This window comes from Leptonychotes weddellii, chromosome 14 (genome assembly GCF_054177405.1).
Source record: "Leptonychotes weddellii isolate Sample4059 chromosome 14, ASM5417740v2, whole genome shotgun sequence".
In the NCBI taxonomy this organism is placed as follows: Eukaryota; Metazoa; Chordata; class Mammalia; order Carnivora; family Phocidae; genus Leptonychotes; species Leptonychotes weddellii.
Window position 1 is genome coordinate 25,549,041 of NC_138382.1, and position 23,510 is coordinate 25,572,550.

General features: G+C 40.0%; 1 protein-coding gene across 1 annotated transcript in view; it reads right to left on the reverse strand.

Annotated features, from left to right (window-relative positions):
* Window positions 1-23,303, reverse strand: part of SLC35D2 (solute carrier family 35 member D2) — a 50,349-nt gene extending 27,046 nt beyond the window's left edge. Inside the window, exons 1-4 of the mRNA XM_081802942.1 lie at window positions 23,103-23,303; window positions 14,979-15,012; window positions 12,438-12,524; window positions 5,114-5,181 (exon numbers count right to left, since the gene is read on the reverse strand). Of these exons, the coding sequence (XP_081659068.1) occupies window positions 5,114-5,181; window positions 12,438-12,524; window positions 14,979-15,012; window positions 23,103-23,254 (341 nt within the window). The 5' untranslated portion in view covers window positions 23,255-23,303. The remainder of the gene's footprint in view (window positions 1-5,113; window positions 5,182-12,437; window positions 12,525-14,978; window positions 15,013-23,102) is intronic.
* Window positions 23,304-23,510: the final 207 nt, after the last annotated feature.

Here is a 23,510-nt window from a genome sequence, read left to right on the forward strand (position 1 = left end):
TAGTTAAGTAAGAGTGCAGGAAAAAAAAAATTGAATATATAAAAATCAATTACACTTCTATACACCAGCAATGAGCAAACCTAAAAGGAAATTAAAACAATTCTGTCAATGATAGCATGAAAAAGAACAAAATTCTTAGGAATAAATTTAAGAAAAGAAGTGTAAGACTTGTACACTAAAAACTACAAAATATTGTTAGAATATTAAAGAAGCGTAAATGGAAAGATACTCCATGTTTCTGGATCAATAGGCTTAATATTATTAAAATGGAAATACTCCCCCAAATAGATCTAGATTAAACAGAATCCCTATCAAAATTTCAGTTGGCTTTTTCCTCCCAGAAATTGACAAGCTGATTCTAAAATTAATATGGTAATGCAAGGAAACCAGAAAGCCAGAACAATCTTGAAAAAGAAGAACAAAGTTGGTGGACCCAATTTCAAAACTTACTACAAAGCTACAGTAATCAGTACTATTTAGTTATTGATTATAAACATATAATCAAAGGAATAGGATTAAGAATCAAGAAATAAATCCATACAATTATGGTCAATTCATTTTCAAGAAGGGTGCCAAGACAATACAATGGAGAAAGAAAAATCTTTTCAACAAATGGTGCTGGAACAACTGAATATCCATCCACATGCAAAAGAATGAATATGGACCCCTTCCTCACAGCACATACAAGAATTGATCTCATAATGTATCAAAGACCTAAAGTCTTTGTAGGAGAATTCCGGTAGGAGCCAAAATTATTAAATTCTTAGAAGAAAACATAGGGGTAAATCTTCATGACCTTTGATTAGGCGAAGTCTTCTTAGATACAACACCAAAAGCACAAGCCACAAAAGAAAAAACTGATAAATTAGCCTTCATCAAAATTTTCAATTTTTATAAATGGATAATCAAAGGTGATATATACAAACAACAGAATATTATTTAGCTTTAAGAAAAAGGAACAGAGGTGCCTGGCTGTCTCAGTCGGCAGAGGATGGGACTCTTGATCTTGGGGTTGTATGTTTGAGTCCCACACTGGATGTAGAGTTTACTTAAAAAAAAAAAAAGGACTAAAATTCTGATACATGCTACAGCATGGATGAACCTTGAAAACATTATGCTAAATGAAATAAGCCATAATTTAAAAGGACAAAGATTGTATGATTTCACTTGTATGAAATATCTGCAGTAGGCAAATTCATAGAGACAGAATGTAAAATAGAGGTTATCAGTGGCTGGGAGCATGAGAAAATGGGGAGTTATTATTTAATGGGTACAGAGCTTCAGTTTAAGATGATGCAAAAGTTCTAGAAATACTGGAGATCATTACTCAACACCGTAATATATTGAATGCCAATGAACTGTACACTTAAAAATGGTTAAAATGGTAAATTTTATGTTATGTATATTTTACCTTGTTAAATTTTTAAAAACTTCAAACTTTTGTGTTTCAAAGTATACCATTAAGAGAGTAAAAAGACAACCCACAAAATAAGAGAAAAATTTGCAATCATGAATATAAGGTACCTATACATAGAATATATAAAGAAGACTTAATACTTAAAAAGATGAATAACCCTATTAAAAAATAGCCAACAAGCACATGAAAAGATGCTCAACACCATTAGTCATCAGAAAAATGTAATCAATACAATGACAAGATACTACTTTACAACTATTAGAATAGCCATAATCCAAAAGAGAGACAATAACAAATTTGGCAAGAATGTAGAAGAGTCATAGCCTTCTTACATTGCTGGTAGGACTGTAAATTGGTGTAGCCACTTTGGGAAACAGTTCAACAATTCTTCAAAATGTTAAACAGAGAACTGCCATATGACCAGCAATCCTCCTAGGCATAAATCCAATCAATGGTAATCCCATTCTTCCAAAAACCATGAAGTCATCTTTGTCTCCTTTCTTTGTCTCACAACCCACATGTTAATCATCAGGAAATTGTGTTGGCTAGTCCCTCACCCAGACTGTGGCCTCAACATAACCTTTAACATTAAAAATAACCAGGGGATCCTTGGAGAAATGGCAGGAAAAGTCCAAGATAAGCCTGGGACATCATGTGCCAGACAGCAAGGAAGTAATCAGATTACTGCGGCCCTAGAACAAAAAAGCCAACTCAAAGGGGCTCCCATTCGCCTGAGATGGAATAATGTGAACATCAAAAGAATTATTTATACAATGACTTGAAACATCAAGTAAATGAAATAGATCAATAGAGCCCAGAAATAAGCCTACACAAATACAATCAACTAATCTTTGACAAAGGAGCAAACATAATTCAGTGGAGAAAGATGATCTTTTCAACAAATGATGCTCAAACAACTGGATATCTACATGCAAAAAACAGAATCCAGATAGACCCTACACCTTTCACAAATAAACTCAAAATAGACCATATGCTTAAATGTAAAATGCAAACTATCAAATTCCTAGAAGATAAAACAGGAGAAAATCTAGGTGATTTTCGTTTCAGCAAAGAGTTTTTATCTTTATTTTTTTTTAATTTTATTTTTTTAAGTAATCTGTATACCCAGTGTGGGGCTCAAACTTATAACCCCAAAATCAAGAGTCACATGCTCTACTGACTGAGCCAGTGAGGCACCCCTCAGCAATGAGTATCTGTGTGTATGTGTGTGTGTGTGTGTCTGTTTTTTTTTAAGAGAAGGAGGTGGGGAGAGGCAGAGGGAGAGGGAGAGAGAGAATGCCAAGCAGACACCCCGCTGAGTGTGGAGCCTGATGCAGGGCTCGATCTCACAACCCTGAGATCATGACCTGAGCCGAAATCAAGAGACGGACACTTAACTGAGTGAGCCACCCAGGCGCCCCTCAGCAATGAGTTCTTAAAAACAACACCAAAAGCATGATCCATGAGAGAAAAAATTTGATATGGAACTTCATTAAAATTTAAAACTTCTGCTCTGAAAGACCGTATTAAGAGAATGAAAAGACAAACTACAGACAGAGAAAATATTTGCAAAACACGTATCTGACAAAAGATTTCTATCAAATAAATGAAAATTCATGAGTTTATAATGATAGCAAAAAAACAAAAATTAACAAAAACTCACTGGTCACCACTGAAGGTGACAGGACACTAATTTATTATTCTGAACATGTATAAATAAAGCTTACATCCTGCCTTTCCTGTGTGACATGGTGCAAATTTGTACTTATTAAAGTTTAGACAACACATGCAGATGGGGTGATATAGTTAGAAGATCACCATACTGTAACTTGTAATGAAATAATGGATTTAGAAAATTATCATCAATGAATGCTAAAACCATTAGGTGAAAGAGTGATGGGACACTTTCTAATGAAGGGACCAGACTGATCCCTTAAAATTATTAAAAGGGGAATTGAAACATAAGAATAAAAAAAAAATTAAATAAATAAATAAATAAAAATAAAAGGGGAATTGATCAATTTAATATCATTATAAGTAGGACACTTGAGGAAATTTCTGTGGGTGTTGGATATTGTGATGGATTTCACAGATGTATACATAGGTCAAAATTTATCATATTGTGCATTTTAATTATGTGTACTTTACTTTATGCCAATTATACCTCAAAAAGCTATTTTTAAAAAAGTGGGCTAAAACATTATGTGTCCCATGATGCAGTAGGAAGCACCCAACATACCAATAAACTGATCTTGCCTGAAAAACTGAACCTGAAGATGATCAAACCAGTAGAACCAACTACCAGTTTATGGAAAATATGAGTCATAGAGGAATGCATTACATGACACCATGTATAAACGATTCTTCTTCCTCCTCAGTCTCATTTTCTGCTTCCTTCTCTCTTCCAGAAAGCCCCACGGCACCCAAGAAGTGCCCCCCCCTTCTAGATGCATGTAGAAAGTGTTTAAGAACACTTGTAATAAAGATATTTCTAACATTGCTACCTGCTTGCTACTTGAGAACAGTGTTGTATCGATGAATGGAAGTTATACACATCCTGCAGTGCATGCAGAGCATTTTAGAACACCTGTAATAAGGATGTTTCTAAAATCACTTTAAAAAAAAAAAGCAGCAGCTCTCATCTACAAAGCAGAGGCTTCCAGAGCCCTCCAGTGTGAGGGGTAGCAGCTGTCAGTGTTGAGTGAAGCCATCCCCCCACAGCTGCAGGCGCACTCACTCAGAGACAGGCCAACAGGATACATGAGAACGCAGGGATAGCACCTCCCACGTGACACTTTAATACCAATTTTAGACAAATAAGGAAAATTGATCTTCCTGATCCCAGAAAGAAACAAAAAACCGACTAAAATGTATAACTACAGCCAATATTTCATTTTGTTTTCCACAACCACAACCTGTCCTTTCCAAACAAGAGGAAAGACAACAGGTCTGATTTCAGTTGTCTGTTTTATACAACATTCTCCTTCTGGTCTACCTCCTACCTGCCCCGTTACTCTCACCAAACTAACAGGGTTTACCTCAATCTCTGTCATCCTTTGCACAAACTTCATTTTCTCATTATTTACACCTGCATTCATGTGTGTTAATTAGGCTACATATCTTGCATCCAAGTTTTCTGATGTAGAGAGTGGCTTGGTCTTTCTATACTTCCATTTCCATTTTTTATAGTGACTTTTAACAAAAGTAGTTAATCAAAGGACCCTAAAATATATGCAAATGCAAATTTCAGAAGTATATAACACACTTAAAAATTACATCTGTCACTTCTTTTTCTCTGTACCAAACCTGAACTACACCAAATCTGACAGAATGTTCCTGCTTTTACAAAACCATGATAAAACCAGTTACACAGAACCATTCATATAAATGAATTGGATATTGAATATACAATGTAAATAAATCCTCCTGGATAAATCAGGACCTTCTCTGTCTTCATGCCCACAGATCTCACATTCTATGTTCAGACTCGAATATAAAGGGAAAAAAATCAGCTTTTTAACTTTCCTAAAAACATTAGCAAATTAAACTCAAAACTCCACTTAGTTTTCTTAAATTAGTAAATATTATTGTCTTCCGTATGTAGCCCATGCAGTATATTCAAAATCAAACTTGGTCTTCGTACCACTGGAAACAAATGAGTCAACAACCTCCCATCAACCATTCTCCTGCACTTACCTTAATTTACTTGTGCTTGATAATCCACTTATGTGGTTTCCAACATAGAGGAGAGGCAGAGGAAACAGCTTCCATGAAAAAAAAGAAAGAATATTTGATTAGAACTCCAATAACGATTTTCCTTCACATATATAAATGGTGACACTTCCTGTCAGTAAGCAAATCATTTGAGTCTGTTTCCCTGTAACAACTGTGAATTTTCCACAATCTAAAACACGTCATGAGTTTCTCCATGTGACCAAAATAGTTAGGTGGGCAGTGATATCTGTAACCATGGCGGGGAGGGGTGGAACTGCGTTAAAACGGAAATGTTGACCTTACCAACATTAGCAGACTATCTCCCTAAAGGGAGGCTCTGAACAAGCACCTCTCTTAAGTGGAGACACCTGGCTGAGTTGGTGAGTGGAGGATAGGTATTTATAGTATATGCATAAGGTTCAGAAGGCCCCTTGAGAAGACATACAAACTTGTTATCTATGCATTATGTACTTTTCTGGATTACAGCAAAGGTTCATATCTCACTGGGATGTCACAAGGGTGGTGACCCTTTCAAAAAGTTGTGTCTACCAGCCATATTACTTTGGAGTTACTTTGTTTTCGAGGCCAAGAACGATTACGTATCTACCAAGGTTAAACAATGTACCAGTAGTACTTGAATTAGGTTTACTGAGCTCTGAGCTCCTGGATTATTTTCCGATTGTCAAGAGAAGTATTGTTCAAAACATACTGAATAAACACACAAAAATGTAAGACCTAGTCTTCCATGAATGAAAAAAAATATATATCCTTTCATAAGGTCACACATTAACTGAGAACTTTTTGACTGATATAATAATCCATAGCTATCAAGGTGAGTCCAGCATTTCTTTTTCCACTAAAAAGACATTAAGCAGGTAACTCAGATAAGATATTCTTTGAAGGATTTTGAAATACTAAGTGTCATCTACCCCCCAAAAAAAGTTACAAAATTTTATTATCAGGAGATTTGCTCAAGAAAGAAGACACGAAGAAGAGAGGACCTCAGACCTAGGACCTTCCCCTTATTCACAACATTCTGGTTGACAGCCTACAACTGGCTCAACAGTAACACTCCTGGGATAGTACAACTTATCTTAGAAGTTCTTAGGCACTGAAAAGAATCAGTTGCCCACTTTCCATATATAACTCAAAAAAACAAACAACAAAAAAAACAATACTGACTTCTAGTTTTTAGAAACAGTGGGCTAGATTATTTGTGTTAATCTCCCCACTGAAAACAATTAAAAATGCTACATAAAATAATTTAAAACCTTCATAAGAGCATCAAACATGTGGGAAGATGGTGAGTCCCCAGGCCAAAACTAAAGTGAGAACAGAAACCCAGAGAGAAACAATGGAAGCCAGAGGACAGTAGAATGGCATCCTCAAAGATCTGTCAAGTTAGAATGCTACCCCCAACAAGAATATCTTTCAAAAGCCAAGGAAAACTGTAGTCTTTTACAGACAAACAAAAACTAAGGGAATTTAAGCCCACCACTAGTAAATTCTAAAGGAGGTACTTTAATCAGGAGGACAGTGGAAAGTGTGGGATGCAGAAAGGAAAGAAAAGCAAAGGAAGCAGTAAATACATGGGTAAATATAAACAAACATTGATGGCTTTTTAAAAAAGAAAAAATATATACTGAGAGATTTACATAAAATAGAGTATTAAAGTACCTGCTGACAAGAGCATATTAGGTTGGGAAGAAGGGTAAATGGGTAAAAGTCCCTACACTGTTAAGGGGGAAGTCACACTTATTAATCTAATTTGGAATTTGACAAGTTAAGTATGCCTGCTATAACTTCCAGGGAAACACTAAAAGAACTCAAACAGAGAAGGTCCACCTCATATACAGTTGACTCTTGAACAATGCAGGGCTTAAGGATGCCAATTCCCTGCACAGTGGAAAATCCATGTATAATTTGACTTCCCCCAAACTTAAGTACTAATAGCCTACCATTGACCGACAGCCTTAGTAATAACATAAATGACAATTAACACATATTTTTATTTTATATGTATTTTATGCTATATTCTTACAATAAAGTAAGTTACAGGAAAGAAAATGTTAAGAAAATCATAAGGAAGAGAAAACATTTATAGCACTGTACTGTATTTATTAAAAAAAAAAAAATCCATGTAGGGGCACCTGGGTGGCTCAGTCAGTTAAGCCTCTGGCCTTCGGCTCACATCATGATCTCAGGGTCCTGGGTTTGAGCCCTCCATCAGGCACCCTGCTCAGCAGGGAGTCTGCTTGTCCTTCTGCCTCTGCCCCTCCCCTCTGCTTTCTCTCTCTCTCTCTCTCTCTAAAATAAATAAATAAAAGATCTTTTTTAAAAATCCACATATAATCTACCTATGCAGTTCAAGCCTGTGTTGTTCAAGGGTCAACTATAATTAAAACACTTTACCTGTAAGATTTAACTAGTTACATTTTTAGGCACCTAATGATATAGACTCAAAATAAATAAAATAAAACAAAACAAACAAAAAAGCTGACAGAAATATCAAGAGAAATAGACAAATCCACAATTAGAGATGATGGCTGCAATAGTATTCCCCATTTCACATGCTCTTAAAATGTGACTTTGACCCTTCCTTTCATCCAGAGGTAGGCTCTAAGTCCCTTCCACGTAAAATTGCATGGGACTGTTTCAACTAATAATGTACAGATGAAATGATGCTATGTGACCTTTGAGGCTAAGTCATAAAAAGCAAGGTCGTTTTGCCCTGCTTGCTGCAACACCTGCCCTTGAAGAATTCAGTATTGTGTAACCATTTTGACTCCCCAGAGCCTGCCATTTTGTAAGGAAGCCCAAACTAGCCTACATGAGTAACCACATAGAGAAGCCTGAGATAATAGGGAGAGAAAGATTTGTGACCAGCTCCCAGCTGTACCAACCAGAACACCCATCATTGTTTCCACTCTGCTATTGTCTGTCAGAAACCATACAGAAGCCCTAAGCCAGAACTACCCAGTTGAGACTGTCTCTAATACCTTAACCACAGAAACTGTGAGAAATAATACAACGATTTCTGTTTTGAGTCACTACGTTCTGCAGCATAAGATAATTGGGACAGGGGTGCCCAGGTGGTACAGTCAGTTAAGTGTCCAACACTTGGTTTCGGCTCAGGTCATGATCTCAAGGTCGAGTTCAAGCCCTGAACTGGGCTCTGCACTCAGCACTGAGGCTGCATGAGATTCTCTCTCCCTCTCCATATGCCCCTCCCCCTGCAAATAATCTTTAAAAAAAAAAAAAAAAAGATAACTGGAACAGGCATATGAGGTATCTACAAAAAACCTACAGCAAACAACATACTTAATGGTGAAATGTTAAAAGCTTTCCCTTTGAGATCAAAGATGTCAGTATTACCATTTCTATCAAAAATTGCACTGAGGGTCCTATGCTATAGAATAAGGCACGTAAAAGAAATAAAAGTTAGAATGTTGGAAAGAATGAAGCAAAACTGTCATTTTTTGCAGATGACCTGACAGTGAATGTAGAAAAATCTAAAGGAAACCAGAAATAAATTATGATTAATATTCTATAATTTTGCAGATACAAAAACAATATATAAATGTAATAGAAAAATATGTCCCTCTAATTTTCCAAAAAATATATTTTTTAAAGATATATACAAGAACAAAAATAAAGAAAAAGGAAGAAGTACCTTGGAATAAACTAACAGAAATGTTAGAACTCTACAGAGAAAATTATAAAATTTTACTGCAGGCAATTAAAGAAGGTATATGTATACTTTGTTCATGGATTGAAAGATTCAATACTTTAAAAATATCAATTTGTCCCAAATTGACTTATAACTTCAATGAAATCCCAATTAAAATCACAAAAGGTTATTTTTCTGAAACTTGACAAGCTGCTTCCAATATCCATATAGAAATGTGAAGGATCACGAACAAGAAGGAAAGATTTGCTCTAGTTCATAGCAAAACTTTCCACAAAGCTATAGTAATTAAGACTGTGTGGTAATGGTGCAGAAAACACAAATAGACAAATTAAAAGACATGGAGAACACAGAAATAACATATGTGAATAATAGTGCCATGACAGGAGTGGCACAATATTAAAGATATACTTTTCAATTAAGTCTGTGACAAGTGAGTGCTCATTTGGGAAAAAAAATGAAATTGGGCCATTATCTCACACCATCCACAAAAATTAACTGCAAGCAGATTAAAAACCTAATTCTGAAAAACTATATATACCTTTTATCTAGAAAAATATCATCATAACCCCAAAGTGAGGAAGGATTTCCTAAAGAAGAATAGTGATTAATCATAAAGGAAAAGGCTGATAAAATTTAACTATCTTTAGGGGGCGCCTGGGTGGCTCAGTTGTTAAGTGTCTGCCTTTGGCTCAGGTCATGATCCCAGGGTCCTGGGATCGAGCCCCACATCGTGCTCCCTTCTCCACGGGAAGCCTGCTTCTCCCTCTCCCACTCCCCCTGCTTGTGTTCCCTCTCTTGCTGTGTCTCTCTCTGTCAAATAAATAAATAAAATCTTTAAAAAAAAAATTTAACTATCTTTAAATTAGGATTCCTGCTCATGATAGGAAATACATGATAAAGAAATACATGATAAACACATGGGATAAAGAAAATAAAAAGATATGCCCCAGAGGTAGAAAATGTGTTTGTAATACTGTATATAACTAACAAGAGGATTATCATTAATTCATTTTTTTAACTCCTATACAGATCAGTAAGAAAAAGACATCAACCCAATAGAAAAATGGGCAAAAGTCTTGAACAAGTACTTCACAAAAGAGGATATCCAAAATGGGCATTTAAAAAACCCTCATTAATCACCAAGAAAATGCAAATAAAGGCCAAGAAGTCATTATACGCCCACCAGATTAGCACAATTTAAAATGACTGACATATTGACACACAGTAATTAAAATAGCAAAAAGTGAAAAAAATAAATAAAATGACTGACATATCAAGGATTGGCAAGAATGCAGAGCAACAGGGACTTTCATGCACTTTCGTCAGGAGTGTGAACTGGTACAACCAGCTTGGAGAACATTTTGACATTATTTACTCAAGTTGCAGATATGCATAGGATAGGAGTCAACCATTCCACTTCTTTTTATTTTTAAGATTTTATTTATTTGACATAGAGAGACAGGGAGAGAGGGAACACAAGCAGGGGGAGCTGGAGAGGGAGAAACAGGCTCCCCGCTGAGCAGGGAGCCCAACATGGGGCTCAATCCCAGGACCCCGGGATCATGACCTGAGCCGAAGGCAGACGTTCAACAACTGAACCACCCAGGCACCCTCACCATTCCACTTCTTGATATACCTCCCAGAGAAACTCATGCCACACGCGCCATTTTTAGATTAAATTGTGTCCCCTTAAAATTCATATCTTGAAGCCCTAACCCCCATGTGACTATATTTGGAGATAAGGCTTTTAAGAGGTAATTAAAGTTAAATGAGGTCATAAAGATGGTGCTCAATCCAATAGGACTGATGTCCTTCTAAGAAGGAGACACCAGGAGTATGCACATACAAAGTAAAGGCCACATCAGGACACAGCAAGATGGCAGCTGTCCACACACCAGGGAATGAACTTTCACCGGAAACCAACCCTGCTGACACCTTGATCTTGGACTTTTTTGCCTCCAGAACTGTGAGAAAACTCATTCCTGTTGTTTAAGCCCTACCCCCCCACCCCCAGTCTGTGGTACTTTGTTATGGGAACCCTAACTGACTAATACATGTGCACTGAGATCCAACCCTAAGTATGTTCAGAACAGTATTCTCTTTCCAGAACATTCAAAAATAGCAAAACTAATTCATGCAAAACATAATTGAAGAATGCATATTAGAATAATTACAAAGAAAGCAAGAAGAAAAAGTATTATTACAAAAGTCAGAATAGTGGGTAAGGAGATTCTGTGACCCATCTCATGACCAAGGTAATGATTGCACAGGTTAGTATTCATTCAACTATACATTCATGTATGATGCCTTTTTCCCTACATATTAGATCATATTCCACAATTTTAAAATTTTTAAAATGTTTAAAAACTATAGTATATGATAAACTATAGTATATCATAAAATAAACCCAACGATATTCTGATTTTTCCTATTATGATTGGGTTAATAGCTTTCATTGTACTTCAGTATTTTGTTTTTCTCTTTTTGTGAATGTCCCTGATTATTGATGCTGTACACATGTGCTTAGTCAGCCTAATGAATAATCTAGTGATAGATGCCAGCATCTTTCCAGGCCTTGAGACATGGTAGAGAAAAAGCCGTCTGAGGTCCTCACCCTCAAGGAACTGATAGTCTGATTTAACTTCCTTAAATCCAAACATGTCCTCATAATCCAATTAATACCACCTGTTGTATAGGATTGCTCTAAGAACTAAATGCCTGGCTTAAAACATCTGTTTATTGAACCAGCAACTGTTCACAAAAGGTAGTTCTGTTCCACATTCCCAAGAAGGAAAGGCAGGTTTTATGTTTCTAGTTCCACCACAGAAAAACCCGTATACTTCTATGGATATCAAATTGTATTCTTCCTTCCACTCACAGCTTTTATGGATCCAAGCTAAAAATGAAAACTTAAAACAAGATCAGAAGAGTAGGGCCTAAAAGCCAAATCCGGCCCATCTTTTGTCTATGTAAATAAAGTTTTATTAGCACACAATCACAGCAATTCATTTATATATCATAATACAGTGGCAGAGCTGAATAGTTCCAACAGAGATGGTCTGGCCCACAAAGCCTAAATATTTACTTAAACATTTAAAAATTAAAAAAAAAAAAAAAAAAGCTAAAAAAAGCTTACCAATTCCTAGTAGGGCTTTTTTTTTTTTTTTTAAAGATTTTATTTATTTATTTGACAGAGAGAGACATAGCGAGAGAGGGAACACAAGCAGGGGGAGAAGGAGGGGAGAAGCAGGCTTCCCTGTGGAGCAGGGAGCCCGATGTGGGGCTCGATCCCAGGACCCTGGGATCACGACCTGAGCCGAAGGCAGACGCTTAACGACTGAGCCACCCAGGCGCCCCTCCTGGTAGGGCTTTACTGTTTCAGAAGACATAAAGCATTTATTTAATGTCAATTGCTAAGCACACACTTTTACTATTATTACATTATTTTAATGAACAACTGAATGAATAATATAATATCTCTATTAAAAAGTCTCTACCCAGTGTAAGCAGGGAGCACAGTGTGTGTGGAAACTGACATGTATTCTTAGATCAATTTATAATTCTATAGCATTTTCACATCTTCCATCAAAGCTATATGTACTTTTCATCACATACCTTCACAGGAATTTTCTTGTCAAAATCAGGGAAGTGAATTATTTTATTTAGTTTGGATACATACAGTATCATTACGGTAGCTGCCATCTAAAAAAAAAGGGGGAGAGGGAGAAACTTCAGCAAAACATCTGGAAAGACTGAGGTACAAAGTCATCAGAAGAAAACACATTCATCAAAAAGAAAATATTATCCAAAAAATCCATTTTCTAGGTTCTAAATAATAACTATTTCTTAGAATATTAAAATCGTTTTTCTTGCCAATGTATAAATTCCATCAGAATCATAAGCAAAAAGTATAAGATCAAATAGACTCACACATATACATATTATCTCAAGGGGCTCAAGGAACAGTGACAGAGGGGAAAAAAGAAATGATGTCCCCAAAACTGGCCAGAGTGACCAGTCGGCGAGGCCACTCCTTGATTCTGGACCATACTTCCTGTGTACTGAGCATATGGTCACCTTCCCGCATAGAGACTGAGGGTACTGTGAGGGGGCAAACTCCACATACAAACACACTTTCTGTAACGTCCAATATTCCTATAATACAGAAGACAAATTAAGAGAAAAACAGTTTTAAAGATTTTTTTCTAATTATTTATTTATTTGACAGAGAGAGAGAGATACAGCGAGAGAGGAAACACAAGCAGGGGGAGTGGGAGAGGGAGAAGCAGGCTTCCCGCCGAGCAGGGAGCCTGATGCGGGGCTCGATCCCAGGACCCTGGGACCATGACCTGAGCCGAAGGCAGATGCTTAAGGACTGAGCCTCCCAGGGCCCCCGAGAAAAACAGTTTTAAAAGGGATTTATTTTTCTCTTCAATCTAGCCAGTCCTGCAAAAATGTCTCATTTGAACCCTATTAATCTGGAGTACATCAAGTGTGTTAGAAATACTCCAGATTATTATTATGAAATAAAAAATCTTAATATCATCTTCTTATGCAAATTTTAGAACTTACTCAATTTTCTCCATATTATGATGCAAAAATTTAAGAACTCCTTCGACATGATTATCATCCTAAACCTTGAGCCTAATGAGTTTACAAATGTAATACTTATGATAGATTAATATAACAGGAGCCCATCTTGAATTATAATTATAGTTTATAACTTACTTTGTAATTCTTACAGAAATATCCTAACACTTACTTAAAATATTCTGCAACTCAGACTTTTTAAATTAGGTCTGCTTCTCTCTTCCCCCACAAATTGCATATCAGAAAGGCTTTACTTTGAGTACAAGCCAGTGAATTTATTTGCCTGGGGGATTACTAAGGGCACATGATCACATATTCACTGATCTTTTAAAGTACTCTTCTTTTCTACCTATTTCACATTGAAACATTAAGATAATATATTTTTGACCTTAAGGAAATATATTATTTCTTATTATTTTTTTCCCTAAAATGATGTTGCAAAGAGTGCCTTAGCAGCAAAACATTTAACCAGAATAATGTTTAATCATATGACATCCTTTCCAAGATTCACAATTAAAAATTAAGTTAACAGATACAATTGTCCTAATTTTACATTTTTCTCCCTATAAATTAAAGCAAAAACAAAGCAAAACAAAAAAAAAAAGGTGTCTTTGGTGCCTGTTACCACTTGCCTACTAGAAATCACCAGCATATGATCAAGAGAGTAAACAAGCCATGAATTAATATTAATGGGAAATTTCAGAAGCAGACAAATGGAGTTAGTCTGAAAGCTTATCCAACCTCGTCTTTTTTTTTTTTAAAAGATTTTATTTATTTATTTGACAGAGAGAGACACCGCGAGAGAGGGAACACAAGTAGGGGGAGTGGGAGAGAGAGAAGCAGGCTTCTCGCTGAGCAGAGAGCCCAACGTGGGGCTCGATCCCAGAACCCTGGCATCATGACCTGAGCCAAAGTCAGACACTTAACGACTGAGCCACCCAGGCACTCCCAACCTTGTCTTTATACTTGAGAACAAAAAAATCACAAACTGCAGGAAGCAAAATGCAAACATGTTTAGCTAGGCCCATAGAGAGTTTTGTAAAAATTGGAATGTGTTGCCAGCATTTAGAAATTTGATGTAAAAATTCAAAACCCCTGCTTCTCTTGAAGCACCTCCAGAGTTTTGATAATAAGGGTGTAGTGAACCCAATCTCATCTCCCCAGCCCTTTTCCTCTCGGCACAGTGGCTTAAACTGAGTACCAACTGCACACTTCAACTGGGGCAACTGTGCTCCTGGTCCCACCCCAGCCTCCAACACATTCATTTGTTGCCCACCAGGCCTTGGAGGCTGTCAGTCTTCGGGCCCCTTGTTTTAGGGTAAATTCAATTAAGGAAGTTGAAACAAGTAGTTGTTTTTTTTTTCCTCCAAAGACAACTATTCCTAAATTACAGAAAGACATAAGATGTGTGTCAATATTTCATGCTGTTTCACCAAAAGTACCATGATCCTCTGGTCCTCTGCCCGCTGAATAAATTTGTAAACCATGGTCTTAAACAAAAGCACTTAAAATTTCATCATGTATGATGACAACTAATTAAGCAGTTAATTTTTCTTTTTCACTTACCTGTCCAATTCCAAGAAAAATTGGTGATGGGAATCTGTTTAAAAACACAGAATAACAAACAATTTTAACAACTGATAAAAGTTTGCAGACAGTCTATAATACATAATGTCAGGAGTTATTAAAAAATCTTAGACCAACCATGGTCCTAGGGTCCTAGGATTGAGCCCTGCATCAGGCTCCCTGCTCAGCGGGGAGTCTGCTTCTCCCTCTCCCTCTGGCCCTTCCCCCCAACTCATGCTCTCTCTCCCTCTCTCTCAAATAAATAAATAAAATCTTTAAATAATAATAATAATATACCCAGGAACAAATCTAATAAAAGACTAATTAAAGATTACAATTGATGAGGAAAAAAAACCTTGTCATTCTTGCCTATATGTTAATATATAATCTTTTGAGCTTTTATAAGATGTAAAAACAATATATAACCCTGTAAAAACCATTCATTACCTGGAGCTCTTTCTTCCCTGTGAAGAGCATGTTTCCCCAGGCAGCTATCCTAACTTGGGCTCGAATAAAACTCTCTTTCTTACTTTTAGAGATTCTAAAAGGTTTGTTCATTTTGCATTGACACAATGGATGAGAACAGAGATGAGGACAGATACACACATATATGACAAAGATGACAGTGCAGGGGCGCCTGGGTGGCTCAGTCGTTAGGTGTCTGCCTTCGGCTCGGGTCATGATCCCAGGGTCCTGGGATCGAGTCCCACATCGGGCTCCCTGCTCCGCGGGAAGCCTGCTTCTCCCTCCCTCACTCCCCCTGCTTGTGTTCCCTCTCTTGCTGTGTCTCTCTCTGTCAAATAAATAAATAAAATCTTTAAAAAAAAAAAAAAAGATGACCGTGCAGAGCAGGGAGGGAAAGACGGTCTTTCAACAAATGGCACCAGGTAATGTAGATCCACACTCCTGACCCCTACTTCACACCATATTTAACAAGGCAGCACATACACCCTGCTCACTGCCCAAACCTACACTGGCTCCCAGTCATTCTCTCAGGCTACTAAAATGGAGGGAAATACCCCCCCCACACACACACCCCCCCGAGCCCTCAATCTGTATGTCAGAGGGAAACGCACCTATTTCAGCGAGGGCAAGAAGAGAATAAAGAATGGACTGAGCTCATCAAAGAAAACAGAAGGAATACTCCTGGACAGCACCACCAGGAGAATAAAATTAATTAGTTGTGCCACCCAGACACCACCTTCTGGACTGAGCATTCATTCCCCAGTTGCCCAAGAGCATCCTCAGCTGAAGAAAGCTGCCTTGCCCATCGCAAACACCCTCCCTGTGAGCAACCTGCATTCTTATCTCCGGTGAGTGCAAAGGTGTAAAGGCCAGGGCCCCCACCCCAATTTGGGAGAAGTCTGGTGGGCCACCCCAGCTCCAGAGCCCCTGGGATCAGGCTTTGTTGTGCTCGCAGCGCAGCCAAACCCCACCCCCCTCACTCCACCCTGGGAGTGGATCCTAACAGCTCCCCCCACTATACTTCCTCCGCATCTCCGAGTCTGCTTGCCAGGGAATATAACCAGTCACATCAAACGAAACCACAAGACAGCAACATAAACAAACAGTAAAACAACAAGAAAAGGCTTAATGGAGGACAGACAAAGAGACCAGATGAGAGGAAAATATAATACATGGAGAGAAGGAGCTCAATAAAGAGAGAAAATGATTCAAAGATAAAAAGCAAATTTGTTGACATGAGGAAAATAAATAGACTGAATCTTCAGATCTAAAAGCACACTGTTAAAGAATGTTCGACATAAGTAAACCAGTAGCCATGAAATCCATAAAAAAAAACTACCTGACAATGGAATCCACCAATTAGGTGTCAAATCAAAACAATGAATTTAGAAATGGAGACATTGTGGTAAAAGGGCTGTTGCTGATTACTATATCCATTCAAATATAGAACAGATGCAAACAGCTGTGGGATTCTAATTACACAACAGGATGCTACATTATAAAACAAGATAAGGAGGGGAGGGGAGACAGGAAGAAGCATGCAAGTATCTTCACCCTTCATAGCAGGGAGGCCTTATATTGTAATGTGTTTACAATTGAAACGTGTTTACAAGATAAACATGATGAGATCAACTATTTTTTAAAAGATTTTATTTATGAGAGAGAGAGAGAGGGAGAGAGCATGAGCAGAGGGAGAGAGATAGGCAGAGCCCCCGTTGAGTGGGAAGCCATGCGAGGCTCCACCCCAGGACCCTGTGATCATGACCCAAGCTGAAGGCAGACGCTTAATCGCTTAATCGAATGAGCCACCCAGGCGCCCTGATGAGATCAACTTCTTAATGTTTTTCATGACCTCTTCATCTTAGAGGGATCTTTTAAGAAATACTAACACTTATAGTAAAGAAATCAATATTTGAAATTCAGTTAAAACTAAATTTCATACATATGTGCAACTTGCAATTCCCACCTTCAAATGCAGCCAGCATGACAAACAGTGGGACAGCCCCGGATACGATACAATATGAGTTCACAGGGTCAGCTAGGCAGCAGCCTTGCCAAAAAGATTTACTCTGAATGTTATCAAGCTCTTAGATCTAAATTTCAGTTGGGAAATAAGCTAAGCAAGCCTTCAAAACATAAATCAGACAATCCATAATGTGGGACATTTTATAAAATACCTGGCCCAGGCTTTTCAAAAAGTCAGTATCATGGGGAAGAAATAGGATGAGGAGCTTTTCTAGATTAAAATAAACTATAAAGGCATAACTCTATGCATTTCATGAAGCTTGGTTGGATCTTGATTTAAATGTTTAAAACAACCATAAAAATATCTTGGGACAACTGGGATGGTATTAGATTACTTTAGGAAATCATTAAAGTTTGTTAAAAGCAAAAATGATACTATGCAGGAGACTCCCTATTTCAGGAGAGACATGTTAAAATATTTTGGAGTGCAGTATCATGATGTTTGCAACTTATTTTCAATGGTTTCTGGTGGGGGCGGGAAGCAAATATAATAAAATGTTCATTATTCAGTGATGTGTATATGGGTATTCATTGTACTCTGCCTTCCATTTTTCTGTATGCTTGAAACTTTTCACCATGAAAAGTGCTGGGGGTGGGGAGCACCTAGGTGATACTTAAAAAACTAATTAATTAAATTAAAGCCCCTCTTTCCAGTGTCCACAATAGCCAAAATATGGAAAGAGCCCAGATGTCCATCAACAGATGAACGGATAAAGATGTGGCGTATATATATATGATCTTGGGGCCACTCTGCACACAGCTGGGAGTCTGCTTGAGATTCTTTCCTTCTGCCCCTCCCCCTGCTCACACACACGCTTGAGCGCTCTCTCTCAAATAAATAAATCTTTTTTAAAAAGTAAATCTATACATCTTTATAGTATTTCTTAAAATCTCACCTTAATATTTTTCTTTTGTTTGAATTCTTTGTAATGATCATGACAGAATGACTTTTCTTGAAGAAAAAAAAAAAGAGAGAGAGAGAGGCACCTAGCTAGCTCAGTCAGTGGATGTGACTCTTGATCTCAGGGTCGTGAGTTAAAGCCCCATATTCGGCACAGAGTTTACTTTAAAAAAAAATTTTTTAATAGATATTTCAAGATACTGATTCTAGGTAGTGGGAATATAGATAATTATTATTGTCTTCTTTGTACATTTCTGTATTTAAATAACCTCCAATTTTTTAACTGAATTCTTGTACGAGTGAATGTGAGGAAGTGAAGACTATGAAGACTTCTGAAGAGTCAGACTCTGAAAGGAACAGAGCAATGAGGGTCCATGAGGGATCAAGTATGGGTTATTTTCCCTTGAGATCCTAGGGTCCTAGGATTGAGCCCTGCAATGTTGAGAAACCTGAACATGTTTTCAAGGGCTGAAGGTTGCTGAAGCAGAATAGAGGAGGAGATCGAAGAAGCTGGAGGAGCAGAGCTGCAGAAGAGGAGAGCTGGACCTCCCACGGGGACAAAAGGCTCCCTACATCCTAGCAGCAAGGGCAAGGTGGGGGCCTCTTTGACGGTTTCTACTTTCTCAATAGTATCAGAGATGGGGAGTGGAGGGTAGGGGTGTGGGAGGGTTCAGGAGGAAGGAGAAAGTGGGAAGGAGTCGCTCTGAGATGAGGAAAGCAAGCCCCCAGAAGAAACTAGTAGGTAGGAAGGAGAGCCAGTTGAGCTTTGTGATCATCATTTTAAAGTCAACCCGGTCAGCTCAGAAGTGGGTTTTCTCCCACAACAGTCTGCACTGCTCCATGTGAAGGGGGGAGGCAGGTGGTAGGCTGTGCCGGACAAGTGCCAGCCCCAGTGGGCCTGGGAAAGGACTTGCAGGGTTGGATGTGCAAACACGAGCTGGAGGCGGTGTGGGGCGTGGACACCTGGCAGGTCAGGCCGAGCACATGGCCATGGGAATGACTGCAGGAAGTGGGGCCACACCGGGTAAGCGGGTTCCTCGGTGGATCCTGAAGTCCCCAAGGTTGACACCAGTCCAGGTGGAAAGGAAGACCGGGACTCTTTGATATGTGAGTGACAGGAGCTCCAGAACCACCGCAGAGGACCATAAGGAGTGGTAAGTCTGGACAGTGGGGAGGCAAGAGGACCCACCCCCACCTCCTGGCCAGACCCAGGGTGAGACCAAGGTCCAGCTGCATCCAGGGGCCAAGGGAGCAGTGTCTTGAGGAGAGAGCAGGTGTTCATCAGATTAAGAGAAAATTATGAGTTGTTTTTGTTTTTAATATGGATTTTCTAGTTCCCACCACTGGAGACTCAATTCAATAGCTTTTATAAAAACCTCTCCAAGTAATTCACATTCCCGGGCAGGTTTGGAAACCACTCTGTTAAATGATCCCCAAAGTCCTGGAGGATGCATAAAGAAGTAGATTTACAGCAAATGCTTGTTGAACTAAATACAACTAAGCTCTATATTTTTATTAAGCACTGTTAGTAAATTCTTGCATGTCATAGAGAACAGTATATTACAATGGCAACCAAAAAGCCTACTCCAGACCACCTGCACAACCTTCATGAATCTGATTCCAAAGACCTACTGGTGTAACCAACTGGCCACAGATTCTTGGATGACCTTCCTTTTCCCTCTCACCTTAACAGGGTCTGAGAGTTCACATCCTTCAAAGACCTCTCTGTCCAATCAGATAAATCTAGCATTTACAATGAACCAGAGAAGTCTAACAAAGAACAAAGACCACCCATCGGTCTTGTACCCCAAACAGAAACAATCTGTTCAAAATGGAAGAGAAAAAAACATCCTTTGAGCTACATTCCCATGACCCTGTGGATTAGGTAATTATTGAAATGTCCTTCCTTCTGTTCTACAACACAACATTCTATCTTCAAATAGCTAATGTTTGGATCAGATTTCTAAGGTTTATTGTTGCAACGAAATTAACCCAACCCTCTTCCCCTCAAAAATGTGCTCCTAAAGCATTTTGAGATTAGAGAACGAACAATGTTATTTGAACAGGCTTCTCCGACTGTATATTACATTACAGAAATGTGAAATGTTTACTTCTAAGGATTGAAAGAGTTTTGTTTTGCAGAGACAAAAACTCCATTTCCTCCTTCAATCACGGAACTCAAAATTTTAAAGATGGAAAGACTAGAGCATGAGATAGATGTCTCATACAATAATAATTCTTCCCGGTTGGATACTGCCCTTCATCTTCGAAGCACTTAACCAGTGTTTACTGGTCCCTGCTTCCAACAAGAAGACACATGTTTTTGGAGGCAGTGAACTGCCATGGCCAGAGAGCACACAGCTCATTCAAGTGCAGAAAACCAAGACTGACCTTCAAACTTCATCCAACGTAACTGTCAACCACTCCCAAACAAGCCTTTTAATACCATTCTCTTGTTTCTTATCATAGATGGCTTAAGTTTTCTTTTTCTTTCATTAGTTTGCATTGTATGTGTTAAATGATACAGGTTTAGGTATATGTTCATTCTAATTTCTTTGAGGCAGCATTTGTGTTTTCCATGGACACCAACAAGCATGCTTGCAACACACTGGTAGAGACCTTGTAGGTCTGCAGGATCACCAAAAAATATCCCAAATCTCTCTCTTCCTCCATATCTGCTGCTACCCCTCACCCCAGTCCCAAGCCATCTCAGAATTATCTAGAAAACAGCAATTGCTTCCTAGCTCCTCTCCCTGATTCCAATGCCATCAGTTCTCCAACCACCTGCCAGCCAAAGAAATCTTCTTAATGCCACAAATTATGTCATGTCACTCCTCATGGTAAAACCTTCTAAGGAACTCCCAAATGCATTTAGACTAAAATCAAAACTATTTATCATGGTTTCCCTGCTTCCACCCTGGTCCCCCAATATCTGCTCTCAACACAGCAGCCGAAGGGATTTAGATGTTACTCCTCTGCTCAGCACCTTCTAGTGGCTCCTATCTCCCTCAGAGCCTCCACGGTGGCTTCAAAGGCCCTACACGATCTAGCAATCCATTACCCTGGGACCTCATCTAGTACCACTCCCACCCAAACACCTTTCTCTTTCATGTTTGCAATGTTCTTCCCTCATTTCCCTCGCCTCACTCATCTCTTGGCTCAAATGTCACCTCCTCAGTGAAGCTTCACTGATCACAGGAGATGGCAAACTCTTTCCCATGCCCACACTCCCTAACTCCCTTTCCTGCCTTACTTTTTTCTCCTGACCACGCAACTGCATCTGACATAATATAAATTCTACCAGTTTATCTACTGATTGACTAGAAAGTTCCATGTAAGCTCTAGGAGGATGGATATTTGCTCCATGACATTTGGGATTTTGATCTGCTTCATTCACTCCGATATCCCAAGTGCCTAGAACAGTGCCTGGCACACAAAAGGTGCTTAATAAATATTACTGAATGAAGGAAGGATCTGATCCTGCCTTCCCTGCCTACCCCCCCCCCAGTCATCTCTACCTTTTTGCACTTGCTCATTGGGTCTCCAGCAGATCAAACTCATGTCCCCCTTCGTCACAGCCCCTTCAGTTTGGAATGCTCTAGTGCCAACCACTCCACCCCAGGCACTCTCATACCATACCTGAAATCACCCTGCTTATTCATGAACCCACTTCTTTCTGTCTCTACCACTGGTGTGGAATCTCCAGAGCAGGGGCTCTGTACTGATCACAGCCGCTTCCCTGGTGCCTGCAATGGGCTTGGCACATAGTAGGTGCTCAGTAACCATCTGTTGGAGGTGTAACCAGCCAAGCTCATGTGGGTCTCAGCTTTCTCAAGTATAAAATAAGAAAGCTGAAGACACTCTCTGAGGTCTCTTTTAGGCTCTTTATAGAACTACGATTTCACGGTCTTGTACCGCAGTATAGTTAGAGAGCCCTCACTTATGGCAGCTCCTGCAAAGCTCTGGGAGGTAATTAACAGGGTGGTAATTATCCAGCTTTTGCATCTGAGAAAACTGCTGACTATGGGTCTGGCCCAGCAGGCACAGCTCTCAGATGGTGTAGCTGGATCTAAATCCACAGGGCTTTCAGTGCTGCTCTAAGGATAGCAGAATTAAACAGGAATTTCTAGTCCTTATAAATAGGCTCAAGGAACCACAAATCTGGCTTACTGCACACTAATCCAAAAAAGTACATCATGTGAACTTCTCATTGTTTTCCGCGAACACACTGGTAATTCGAGAATGAAAGATCAAACAACGCACGTCCCGCCTCAGGACTCCTCTGACTGTGGAACATCGGGATCTGCGTGCAGAACTATTGGCCTTTGAAGCTCACATTCGGATCACTTGTTTGAGCCCGCCAGGACGTTCGAAAGCTTTGGGGTGTAGCTCTACAAGCACAGCTGCGCCGTGTCTTGCGGTAGCAGTACGCAGTGGTGAGCTGTGTCCGCCTTGCCCGACAGTAAAACCACTCTGTTGGGTTGTGGTTTGGTTTTCAGAAGCCTGCGGAGGTCCCGGCTCCGTGAAATCAGCAGGGAGACTCCGCGCTCTCTGTCCCCGCCAGCCCGCCGAGCCGGCCGCGGCCGGAGTGCTCGGAGGGCAGGGGCAGCCCCGCCGCGCCCCCACCCCCGGGACCTCGCGCGGCACCGCGAGCGGTAAGGTCCCGGGACCGGGCGCCGCCGAGCGGCCGGGCGCCCCGCGGCCCCCGCTCGGCCCCCCGGCGTCCTCCTCACCGGTAGGTGGTCAGCAGCGCCTTGTTGACCAGCACGATGAGGAAGGAGCAGGTTCCGTAGAAGAGCGCCGACAGCAGCTTGGCCACCCGGGAGGGCAGCCGCGCGGAGGCGGGGTCCCGGTCCGCGCCCTCGGCCTGGCCGCCCGCCGTCATGTCCCGCGGCCACCCGCCGCCCGCCGCCCTCCCGCCGCCGCGCTCCGGCCCGCCCCGCCCCAGTTCCGTCCCCGCCCGCGGCCGACCCGCGAGAGGGCGCGGCCGAGACAGGAAGGGCCGCGGCCGCCCCGAGTGCGCGCCCCGGGAGAGCGCCCCGCGGCTGCGGCGCGGACGGTGCGGGCGGCTCGAGCTGGCGCTCGCCGGTCCCCGGGGCTAAGCACCTCCTTCCCGCTGGCGGACGACAGAAACGGGGTTG